The 12,899-nt window shown below is 44.5% G+C and overlaps 1 protein-coding gene across 4 annotated transcripts in view; it reads left to right on the top strand.

Moving 5' to 3' along the window:
• The window catches only part of SLC24A3 (solute carrier family 24 member 3), a 486,823-nt gene extending 482,547 nt beyond the window's left edge, over positions 1–4,276 (top strand). For 2 of the 4 annotated variants that reach the window (XM_086701591.1, XM_086701590.1), the window contains one exon: positions 2,361–4,276. In XM_086701591.1, the coding sequence (XP_086557717.1) occupies positions 2,361–2,752 (392 nt within the window). In that variant the 3' untranslated portion in view covers positions 2,753–4,276. The remainder of the gene's footprint in view (positions 1–2,360) is intronic. The other 2 variants (XM_086701592.1, XM_025931759.2) reach the window with 1 other exon arrangement.
• The last annotated feature ends 8,623 nt before the right edge of the window (positions 4,277–12,899 follow it).

Genomic DNA, 12,899 nt, shown 5'->3' with positions numbered 1-12,899 from the left:
GTCATCTTTCTGTGAATAAAGGAGAGAAATGGGAATCCAGAAAAAATGTAGTTGTTTTTTAATATGAGGGAGCTAGCAGCATTCTTGTACTCCAGTTGGAGTAACCCGGGGAGTGATGGGGAGATAGAAATAAAAGAGGGGCAGTTTCTGGGACCATGTTCTTGAGCAGTAAGGGGAGGTGGGATGGTGTGCACATGTGGGGGAGTGGGCCATGGACAGGGTCGTGGGCGACGGGTCCTCACTGGCAGGAGAGAAGGTGAGCAAATGGATCTGGTGGTGGGAGTTCTGTGGATGGGAACATCATCATGCACTGAGAGTGAGGGTGGAAAAGGAAGGTATTGGGGGTCTCAGAAGAGGGGAGAGGTCAGAAACAGCCATCCAGGAAAGGGAGAGACAGTGCACTTAGGGAAATGTGGAATGATTGCCATAAATGGCTCACTCAAGGTTTGTGGGCTTGAATTAAAAGTCAGAACCTTCAGGGGGGCACCTGCGTGGCTCAGTTAATTAAGTGTCAACTTCTGCTCAGGTCATTATCTCACGGCTTGTGCATTGAAATTCCACATCAGGATCTCTGCTGTCAGAGCAGAGCCTGCTTGGGTTCCTGTCTCCCTCTCTCTGTGTCCCTCCCCAGCCCGTGCTTTCTCTCTGTCTCAAAAATAAATAAAAACATCAAAAAAATTAAAAACAAACAAAAGTGAGAAACCTCGGGTGCACCTGGATGGCTCAGTCCCTTGAGCGTCCGGCTCTTGGTTTCAGCTCAGGTCATGATCTCACAGATTGTGAGTTCCAGCCCTGCATTAGGCTCTTGTAGTGACAGCATGGAGCCTGCTTGGGATTCTCTCTCTGCCCTCTCTCCCTGCCCCTCCCTCCCTCTCTCTGAAAATAAATTTAAAAAGCAAAACAACAGCAACAACAAAAAAAACAAACGTAAAAAGTGAGACCCTTCGGCATGGCCAGGCGTTTTCCTCCAGCCTGGGTCAGCTGCGTGGAAGCAATATGGAATAGCTGGAAGCAGGGCTTGAACCAAAAGGCTGTGGTTTTAGCCATACAAGGACAAAAGTGCTAGAGAGATACATGTAAACAGTGAAGAGTGCTTAGGGGTGGTTCTAACGATTGTTGGTGGAATTTAAGCAGGGTAAGGTGAGAGAGGGGTGATGGGCAGTGAAATGGTGGGGGTGGCAATGAATTCTGGGTCCTGGGAGTCTGCAGAGTTGTAGGAGTACAGGAACCAGATGGAGTAAGCAGGAAAGAAGAGATGGCTGTCAGAGAGTGAGGTGTTTGGCACGGAGTCCTTTCTGTTCTTGCTAATCACCAGGTCTCAGCTGCAGGGCTGTCAAGCAGAACTTGTCCGCTGTCCTGTACCTGCACTGGACAGCAGCCACTGGCCACGTGTGGATGTCAGGCACATGAAATGTGGCTAGTACAACTGAGGAACTGAGTTTTTAAGTCTATTTTGAGAGAAGGCGGGAGAGAGCGCATGAACTGGAGAGGGGCAGAGGGAGAGGGAGAACCCCATGCAGCCTCCATGTGGGCTCAGCACCAAGCCCAGCCCTGGGCTCTACCCCACAACTGTCAGATCATGACCTGAGCTGAAATCAAGAGTCGGATGCTCAACCAACTGACCCACTAAGGCGCTCCAGGAATGGAGTTTTTAATGTTATTTGATATACATTTAAATTTGGGGGGCCACCTGTGGCTAGTGAGTGCAGTGCAGGTGCGGGGCATGGCTGCAGGAGACTGGGTGTAGGACGGGTGTTGGGAAGATCCTCTCGGTTGATGGTGAAATTGCTGGGCAGGACGACAAGGTGCTGTAGACAGGAGTGGCAGTGGGTAGGACTCCGGGCTCTGGGGAAGGACGAAAGAGACTGCTTTTGCAGTGTTGACTGCAAGTGAGTGGGATGGAGTATGACTGCTGGAAGACTTTAGATTCCAAGCTTAGGTTTTTTGAGAGGAGAAAAAAATAAAGAGTGCATAAGGAGCAGCGAAGAGCAAGGGGTACAGCCTTCTTGCCTCTAGGTGCAGGAATGGAAGAGGTGTGGCCTCCACTGCCAGGGGTGTGTCTGCAGGGGCCAGGGGCTGCCTGGGGCAAGAGGGTGAAGAGGCAGAACAGGTGCCACCAGCACAGAATAGTGCGGAGGAGTGACGGCCACCATGCCCGTGTTGATTGGTCCCATCATTATGACTTTGTAAAGTTATCTCCCAAGTTCTGACTTCCCACATGAACGATGGGTTTGGGGGTGCTCAGAGACCATCAGTGCTCCACGAGATCAGCCATTGGCAGCCCTACCCCCGGCTATGGCCACCCCAAGGCCCAAGGCTACCTCTTCCCGCACCTTCTGACCCTGCTGTGTGTGTTGCAGGTGTTTGGCGTTCACCTGAACAAGTGGCAGCTGGACAAGAAGCTCGGGTGCGGGTGCCTTTTCCTGTACGGTGTGTTCCTGTGCTTCTCCATCATGACAGAGTTCAACGTGTTCACCTTTGTGAACTTGCCCATGTGCGGGGACCACTGAGCCGCCTGGCCACCCACCGAGCCTCAGTCCTTCTTTACTGTGCAATACAAGACCCGGCCGCACCCCGAGTCACGCGGGCCCCCAGAGCCGGCACATCCGGCTCTCCCGCGCTGTTCACAGGCCTCTGCTCCTGCCTTGGTGGCCCAGGCTGTTCCCACCCCTCCCTGCTCCCCCTCCTCCATGGGTTTCTCTCACCCACCCCTTCCTGCCTCCTCCGTGTGAAGACTCTGACATCCGCGTGAATTTTCAAGCTCCATTTTTGAACAGTAACTGAGATTCTAGAAAAACTGGCTGCTAACTGGCCCAAGCCAGGCAAAACTTACTACAATCCCTCCTCCTTTTTTAAGTTATTGGATGGAAGACAAACCTAATTTATGACCTGAGACTGTCGAAGGAATAGAGAGGAGAGGGTGTATTGATGCTAGGGAGTGTTTGGGATTTTGTTATGTTTTGAGGCGATACCTAGGTTACTACTGGGTTTGGGTGGGGTTGTTTCACTTTGGGGGGCTCCCCTTTTTATTCCTTTTCTTCCAGAGATGGAGAACTCTCGCATCTTTCACCGGGCTCTGGATTAGTGGATGATCCACAGGTTGTCCCCGCCATGTCTTCTGGGATCAAGTCCCAGGCATGGTGGAACATGCATGAATTTAGTGCTTAGTAGAGGAACATCTGGGCGAGGCCACGGGGAACAGATGCATGACGTTTCATACGCAAGGATGCCTCCCTGAAGTCCTGTAGGCGTCATCTAGGGGGCACAAGGCTTTCGAGGAAGAAGACAGCTTCCCACATATCCATTAGGACAATCATTTTGTCACTAGGTTCCTTCTAGTCTTTCAAGCAATAGTTCTAGCCTGCCTGAGGCCTTTGATGAGGGGCCCCGGTTACACCACCCGTCCTGGAGGTGCCGGGAAGTCAGCGCCAGAAGTTTCCCAGCCCAAGAGTCCCTGAGATGCGCTCTCATCACTTGGTATTCGGGGTGACAGGGAGAGACCCAGAGGCCACCACTGCTTTTTGTGCAGGAGCTACAGACACTGGTTTCTTGGAAAACGGAGAGAAGCGCACTTTGCACAGACGTCGTCAATAAAGTCCCAATTTGCCACTCGGTATTGAGTACACTGGACCCTGACAGCTGGCTTTTGGGCCAGCGTCCTTCCTCGTGGGACGCCTCCACCAAGCTGCCCCAGCTCCACCCCTCCCATCCTGGAGGGATGGCGAGGGAAGGAGGAAACAGAGAACTGACACCTTGGGAACCGCAGAATGTGTTCAATGCAGACTCGCTCAAGGGCATAAGTTATTGTGAACGTTGCTGCCAATCACTGCTCAACAGCCCTGCTAGATTTTGTATGATGCTGAATTATTATGCAGACTAATTCCACCGAGTTGAGACCCACCCATGCTTGTTACACTTGTATTTATTGAAACTGTGGATTCTTGCCCGTGCCGCCCCCTGTATTTACTTTAAGCACTGATCACTTATCATTCATTCAGTATGGTTTTCCCCCCCCGTCCCTTGTACACATTCTGGTATGAATTGTAAAAATAACCTGCTACAAATTGGTTGAATGTTTCTGTCAATGGTGCAAACCAAGGCCAGCGTTAGCCAGCCGACGAGGCACCTGCCCGAAGAAGGAACGGGAGAGGAAATCACCAATTTGGGCTCTCAGAGCTAAGACACACGTATTGATTCTGTTGCACATTTTGCACTGGTTTATGGAGATTGTTTTCTTGGACGGATAGTGTAAAATAAACTTCTCTGTTCTATATCCTTCCTTGAGTGGCACGCACGTTACTTCCTCCCCTGGAGTGTTGCCTGTTTTAACTATGCTGACCAGTATGCCTGGAAGGAAGCTGCCAGGTATTGGTGCTTCTGCTCTTTCTGGGTGGACTCAACCTGGAAAGCTGGCAAAATGGCGGGTTTCTGGTATGAAGTGGCAAATCATGGGTCTTCTCTAAATCTTGAAGGGGCTGAGGATCTGTCATCCTATAGAATACGTGCAGCGCTCTGTTAGGGATTCTTTCTTGCAGCTAAAGTGGGAGGAACAGATTCCAGCATGGCCGACAGTTGTTCAGCAGTTCAAGTTCTCCATCCTGTCTAATTGTACTAGTTTTCGATCCAGAAAACTCAGACTTCCCCAAAGCCAACTCCTTAAAAGAGAGGGTAACACATCATTGTAATACACCACATTCTTACCCTGCAGGACTCCCAAGAAATAATTATCCAGATCTAAAAGTAGACCAAGGTTAGTGAACAAGCCAGGTGTCCACCTGAAGCAACAGACTTCATTTATAGGAGCCAGAAAAAAAATTGTCAATAAGGCACAGCACCAAGTTTTATTTAACTATTTAAGAAAATATATTCCCAGGTTGGAGGGAAAAGGTCCTTAGCTTTGTTTTGAATGTTGACATCTAAAAATGCTTTACCACTGTATTTGTGCATTTAATAAATACATGCTGGGCACAGACAGTATTGTCATTATTCTGATTGGTGCTTACAAAGCATAAGATACTTTCACTTCAAATATTTTGTTATACTGGTCTCAATTCGCTTTACTCTTAAGCACAGCATTTGATCTGAAACTTGATTTTTTTTTTCTTTTAAGCATACTTTCTATGAAATCTTTAGAAATCATAGTTCCATGCTTAATTTCTCAAAGAGAAAATCCTGGTATGGGGTAAAGTTCCCATTCGTAATGACTGCCAACCTAGGAACTGGAAGGTTTCCTATAGGAAATGAGCATTTAGCCTATTTCTGACCAGATCCCTGCCATGCATGATTGTTTCTTGAATTGTCGACTACGAATGTGGTTCTAAATGAGCTGGCTTCTCCAATGATGCAAAATTGTCCATATTGCTATTTTCACTGCTTCCACTGTTCTGGAATTTGTTTGGGAGGGGTTAGGGTGGGTTTGAGGGAAGAACTTTTATTCAATATCTCATACCTGACAGTAACACCAGAGAACCCTCTCAGCAGTTTTCTGGAGTGTGCTAGTTTCAGTTAACTCCCCAGGCTGTGTTCTTGTGCACAAGAGGACAAGGGAAGGCGGATACTGGTTTGTACTTCTTCCTCAGCACATCGTAGTTGATCCCACAGGGAGGAACTGCCAGAATGTCCTCTTTTTTTCTGGAAAGCATATTCCTGACCATGCCCTGGCCTGCTGGGAGCACTGCCAGCACACATACCCTTTATGTGGCATTGGATGCACTGAGAGTTTCCAGATGGTTTCTTCCCCCTTCCGAAGCAAAGTACCAGCCCTGTGTTTTTAGGGGTAGTGCACTTTTTTAGGCATATGTCTGTCTGTTTGTTATCTACCTCCAAAAAGATCTGGCTGGGGGATAGGTGGGTGAAGTCCGTGGATTATGTTTTCCTAAGTCTGTTGCTGAAGACGCTTATAGATTACAGTCATAAATTTGAAATGCTGGAGATTGGAGACTCTAGATCTCAGGCAGCAAATCTGAATTCACTTTAGGTACACAGGCTTCAAAGAAGAGCCTGAGTGTTTAAAAATGGGAAGAAGGGGATGGGAGGGTGGTAAAATCATAAGGTCCAGACGGTTTTCAATTGTGGTACATAAAGTAGGAATAACATCCAACTTGCAATAAATGTAATAAAATGTAGTCTTAGAGCTTTACCTAACTGGTCATGAAAGTATTCAGGTTGTTGGGAGAAATTAGAAGTGGAAAATTGGTGGTGGCTATGCTCTAAGAGTTATTTATCTTCACCTTTTCAAAATAGTATAACTCTCCAGGCTAATTATCCAATTATTCTGACCCGTTTCAATCAGCTATTTTGAAGTAGATGGAACATTTTCATGTTGAATTTTGTGTAGGCTCATACTAATTTATGAGTCTCGTTTACTTGTATATTTTCTGCAATGTCTTCTCAACACACACACACACACACACACACACACACCATCTATCTGACACCAAAACTCTGTGTGAAAACAATCCAGTGGATCTTTGAAAAATTTCCAAATATCCAGCTGTCTGTTATGATACAACTTAAGGAGGAATGGGGTGGGTTCAGCCAACATTTCTCTGATAAATAAAAAACCATGTGTCCATTGCATCATCCTCCAGAGATGTGGGGCGCTAAGAGATGCTGAAAAAGGCAGTGAAGCAATGGACAAGCAGAGGATTAGCACCATACATAAGATAAATTATGTGATCCCCCGGAAGTAGTTTCACACTGAGCTTTCTGCTTAGTTTTGAAACACAGGGCAGAGTAGTAAAACACCAAAATCTCTCAGATGGCTCCCTGCTGCACTCAGAACATGTATTTCCTTAATAAAGTGTGGCTAGTAGTCCTGTTAATTTTTTACTGAACTTCAATTTAGCACTCTTATCAAACTGTAGAGATTTTATTTTTTTTTTAAGTTTATTTGTTTATTTTGAGAGAGACAGAGACAGTGCGAGTGGGAGAGGGGCAGAGAGAGGAAGAGAGAACACTAGCAGGCTCTGCCCTACCAGTGTAGAGCCCTACGTGGGGCTCAAACCCATGAACCGTGAGATCATGACCTGAGCTGAAACCAAGAGTTGGGCACTTAACTGACCAGGCGGCCTGAGATTTTTAATGTAGTGAATAGTTGTTATTACTACTCATTTTGGCTTTGGTTTTTGTTTTTGCAACAGGTAGGAGGGAAGGGAAGATTTAAGACAGTGATGGAGCAGGATTGTGGGATCAAGCCCCACATCGGGTGAGCCCCATGTCGGGTGCTGCTGATCTGGAGCCTGCTTCAGATTCTCTCTCTCTGTCTCTCTTCCTCTGCCTCTCTCTGCTGCTTGCATGGTCTCTCTCTAAAGTAAAAAGATAAAAAAGTAAGACAGTGTTAGTATATATGCCATGTAAGGGTTTTTCTGCTACAATTAACTTACATAAATGTATGCATAGATACATACATCACATTTCGTCTTTATGTAACTTCAAACTTACCCTACTTATCAAACACTGAATTTGGTGATATCACATCTTCTGGTGTGTTGAGGCAATTAATACAGTAACTGCTTCCAGAAAACTGCATACAAAATTTGGAATGAAGTGTGACAAGAAATTTCAGGATCCTGGCAGTTGTTTGGAAGAATTCGGAGCCATGCCCACAGGTCATTGCTAAAAAGAGATGCACCTGTGCACAAAGATGCTTTCAGCAAAAAACCAATACTTTTAAATTTTTGCAGAAAAAAAATGTACTCTACTCAGTTTTGTATCTTTCTTTTTGCTGCATAAATCAGATGTTTCATGTCCCTTCCATGCTTGATGTAGGATGATACATTCAGATGCTCCGTCCATCATCAATTCTCTAACCACCAATGGATTGGAACCAAAATGCCCACTGCTTCAGTTTCAGGGGGATTTATTTTGTCAACTTTTCCAGGTTTCCGAAAAACCAGCTCCAGAATAGGTAAAAATTTATTGTCTTCTCACGTTGAATTGTTCCCTCCAGTTGCTTAAATGTTACTCTATTCAACTTCATGTGTGAGAAAATGCATTTACCTGCATTTGCTCATTGTCTAAAATCCAGGTCTCCCAAATGTAAGCATACATTAGAATTACCTGGAGACTTATTAAAATACACATTTCTGGTTCAGTAGGTCAAAGAATTTGCATTTCTCACCAACCCCCAGATGCTACCACTGCTAGGTCTGAGTCCCACTTTGAGAGTCACTGGTGTAAATAATGTCCTTTGTCCAGAAAGCCTATACCAGCCTATACTGATATCACTGGTATATAGCTTATGGAAAACACACGCATGTGCACACACACACACAGATGTGCTATTTCTTTCATTCTTTCAAAATTCGTTTTTCTTTCTATTTCCACTGAGATCTACACATGGCTGAAAGTAGAAAAAGAAGTTTGGTCAACTCTTCATAATCTACATTCTCTGTCATCCTATACTATGTTCCCAGCCAAAAACAACTGTTAAATTAAAACCAAACCTGGGGCGCCTAGGTGGCTCAGTTAAGCATCCTACTTCGACTCAGGTCATGAACTCATGGTCTGTGGGTCAGTTGGACTCTGTGCTGACAGCTCGGAGCCTGGAGCCTGCTTTGGATTCTGTGTCTCCCTCTCTCTCTGCCCCCCCCCCCACTCTGTCTCTCTCTCAAAAATAAATAAACATTAAAAATTTTATAAGATAACAGATCAGGGGCACCTGGGTGGCTCAGTTGCTTGTGTCTGACTCTTGATTTTGGTTCAGGTCATCATCTCACAGTTTGTGAGATCAAGACCCGTGTTGGGCTCTGTACTGACAGCACAGAGCCTGCTTGGGATTCTCTCTCTCCCTCTCTTTCTGCCCCTCCCTGACTTGTGCTCACTCACTCTCTTGCTCTCTCTCTCAAAATGAGTAAACATTAAAAAATTTTTTTTAAATATAAAACCAAACCAGATCAAAGTTAATGATTTAAGATGAGATGAGGGAAAGCCAAGATTCTGGGTGGAGTTATTAGCTCAGTAGAAATGGACGCAGGCAATGACCAATTCGTTCAAGGTGAAAAAGGTTTAATTATATACTTTAACAAGAGAAACTAATGGTAAGTACAAGAGAAATTTCCTTTACATGAATTCCAATTCACACATTACAACCAGGTACAGCTAACTTTCTTATCTAAAAAGGTTATTTTGATGCAAATCTATCCAACAAAGGTGTCATGGTGCAGAAAAAAAAAAAGTTTACACCAGAGTTGGCCTTCAAGGCCCCCAGTCCTGCAAACAATCCCACACCCCCACTTCACACTCTTTCCTAAGAAACCAGAGAACATCCCCAGCCACACACCTCCTGCCTGGGGCACAGAAACCTGCATGCACAGGCTGTGACCCCAGTCAGCATCCACATGGGAAATGACTGTGACTCCCAGGTGAGGGACAGGTGCAGGTTTAGTGTGTGCCTATGGCCAGACCTTAATTCAGACATGGACTTTTGGTTTATCTACAAGAACCTCAGGGGACACACTGCACTCTAAAATGGCATGGTGAAAGCCACATTTTTCTATCCTGAAAGTTTTGCTCAGAGTCAGGAAGTGGGTTTAGATATTGGTATGCATAATCAGGAGGGGAAGGAAGGAGAAGGGCAGTCTTCCTTTCCAGAAAGAAAACATTTTATGCCTAGCCTATACCAGCTTGGGGTGGGGGGCAGTCTGCCCAAAAGCAAGGAGATGTTCTATTTCACTCCCTAAATCTGTGCACTACGAAGCCACAGTCAGGCTCTCTTCCTAGAGGGGCATCACCAATCATGAAGCATGCTCCTGAGGGTAGCATGGCTAATGCGAGAGCCCGTGTCATATTACAGCTGAATGTGAGGTTTCCCATTTCCTGAATGCAAAGACCCCTCAGTAATGGAGGCAGCTCTTTACACATCTAGGCAGAATTTAATCTGCCACCTAAATATTAACAACATGTCTTAGGAGGAAAAACAAGAAGTTTGAATCTATAAAAGAGATCCATGCCAAGAAATTCACTCATCTGTTATAAATGAGGCAAAGCTCTGTTATAAATTAAACAAAACAATCCATCAGAGGCATTGGTTCTTAATGTGCTTTGGATGGACATGGTAACAGAATTGTTTACATTATTCCCAAAAGGAATCTAATATAATTCCAAATTTCAAACTCTATTTTAGTGTTTGTTTCAGAAAGAAATTATGTTCCTTTAGTACTTTAACATGGGTTGACTAGCTACACAGAAAGTTTCACACTTTATATGAATCCTGGAACAAGATAGCCTTTTAGGGTGAGTGGTAAGCTTTCCTCTGTACCTCATCAGGGAAATCAATGTCATGTATCACCATTACTTCTGAGAGTTCCCAGTTGTGACTCAATGGTCTGAAAAATAATCAGGACCCATCCCAAATACTTCCTGGTTCCTCTTTCTTATCCTGGCCTTCCCAACTGTCAATGGTCCTGACTGTTCCCATCTAGCATTTCTTCACGTCACAGTCTGGCCCCACTTCTCCCTTCTGCTGGCTTGAAGGCAGCCAGACATGGGCTTCTCAGAGGTTCTCATTGCTAACTGAGCAATGATGTGATGTACACCAGCAGAAGACCCCAGAACAGGGAGGGGAAGTCAAAGCATAACCACAGGTTATGTTTACCTGCATAACCATAGACTCTGTGATACATGGAATAAAAACTGGGAACATTTCCTTTTTTAAAATTGAATTGTAGGGGCACCTGGGTGGCTCAGTCGGTTAAGCATCCGACTTCAGCTCAGATCATGATCTCATAGTCTGTGAGTTCGAGCCCCGCGTTGGACTCTGTGCTGACAACTTGGAGCCTGAAGCCTGCTTCAGAATCTGTGTCTCCCTCTCTCTGACCCTCCCTCATTCATGCTCTGTCTCTCTCTGTCTCAAAAATAAGTAAACATTAAGAAAAATAATAATAATAAAAAAATAAAAATTGAATTGTAGCTGACATACAAATTATATTAATTTCAGGCGTGCAACATAGTGATTTTATATATATATATATAATGTATATATACACACATACATACATATATATACATTACAAAATGATCACAATAAAAATAGCTGTCATCTGTCATCGTAAAAAGTTGTTACATATTATTAACTACATTCCATATGCTGTGCATTGTATCCCCATGTCTAAAAACAGGGAACATTTCTAACCCAACTCTCAAACTCTAGATAATGACATGGTGGCCATAATAGTATCCTTCTTCCTGTGAAAGCCATAATTCAGAGGAGCCAGCAAGGTCTAGACCCAAGGGCAGAAGTCCTGGCCTGGCCCGACACATGGACATCTGAATTTCTCCCAATGACTGTGATTGCATGATTGCATGGTCAGTGAGGTCCCCACCAGCTCAAAAGTTCTATTAATTCAAAATTTTTTAATGTTTTATTGATTTTTGAGAGAGAGAGAGAGAGAGAGAGTCAGAGCATGAGTGGAAGAGGGGAAGGGAGAGAGGGACACACAGAATCCAAAGTAGGCTCCAGGCTCTGAACTGTTAGCACAGAGCCAGACACGGGGCTCGAACCCACAGACTGTGAGATCGTGACCTGAGCCGAAGTCGGACACTTAACCAACTGAGCCACCCAGGCGCCCCTCAGACATTCTATTAATTTAGACCAGAGAAAATATGATTTCCCTGTTGAAATCAATATATATGTTATGGAAATACAGCAAGCTTGGCATGAGTTTTTAAATAAAAGAGTTTGCAAGTTATTCTGGATACTGCAGTTCCCCTGTAATTAGAATTCCATCTTTACTGTTGGGAATTTTTTTAAATGTATGTAATTTGGACAGCGCCTATTAGAAAAATCAAATGTCTTTGACAAAGTCTCATCCCTTGTCATGCCCAGAAAGAATTTTTAGGGTTTCAGAGACTAAAAACACATCCATTTTAAAGGAACAATGGCATTTCTCCTTTTTGTGGCAACAGATGGAAATACGTTTATCCTTTCTGGGCATCAAATGTAGTGTGAGTTCTGGACCTCCGAAAAAAATTCCCAAGCATTTACCGTCTGGGAGAACAAGGAGTTCCACAGGATGCAGGGACCTGCTGGGCTAGAGGAAGCCATGGCAGCCAAGCCAAGCCATGATGAGTGGTTCTGAGTACATGACATGTATCAGAACTTTCCAGTAGGGCTGGTGGAATGTGCCCAACCTCAGACAGTCTGCTGGCCTGGAGAGGAGGCCAGGCATCTTTAATGAGGTCATTTTAACACACATCAGAGTTGGAGAACTCCTCACATAGTTGACTTCCCTTGTGCATGTAAGTCAATCTGGGGACAGTGCCTATTTTAAATAGTTACAATAAGTAGAATGAAGAAAGTGCAATCATTGTGATTATAGGTTATTCATTTTCTTATAGGTCTTATGACCATCAGAAGGTCAGAGTCACTTTTTTGTCTGTGCTTACACTTACAATTCATTTTTTGATGTAGCACAATGACAAAATCGGGTAGCATCACAAGGCAAAAGTGCTTAATGCCACACATGCTTATTAGGGCTGGGAGGGGTTGAGACTGGGGAAATAGCTATCTCTGCACCCCCGGCATGCTTTCCGTTGGGGAAAATAGTGCTTGGTTCAATACTTACTGAATTTTGGCAGTTTTCCCCCAGAGAAAACCTTGGTCATATATGGTAATATATATATATATATATATATATATATATATATATATATATATTTGTACAATCTATTAGTAAATATTATATCAGCAGCTTACTAAGGAGATCTCTGGACATTTTTTTGGAGGTGGGCCATAAAATGTGTTTGTGATGGCCCAGCTTGACAGAGTATAAATGGCTGAGGGAGATTTGCAACTCAGAAGACTAGCCTCACATAGTCTGCTGAGGTCATATGTGGAAAGCACACATGACCAGGGGCTCTCAACATGTCTTGGGCCTTATTTTTGAATTGATAAGCCT

This window comes from Puma concolor, chromosome A3, assembly GCF_028749965.1.
Source record: "Puma concolor isolate L17-30 chromosome A3, mPumCon1.1.hap2, whole genome shotgun sequence".
Classification (NCBI taxonomy): domain Eukaryota; kingdom Metazoa; phylum Chordata; class Mammalia; order Carnivora; family Felidae; genus Puma; species Puma concolor.
The sequence above is the reverse complement of the archived record's forward strand: the minus strand, read 5'-3'. Positions and strand labels throughout refer to the sequence as shown.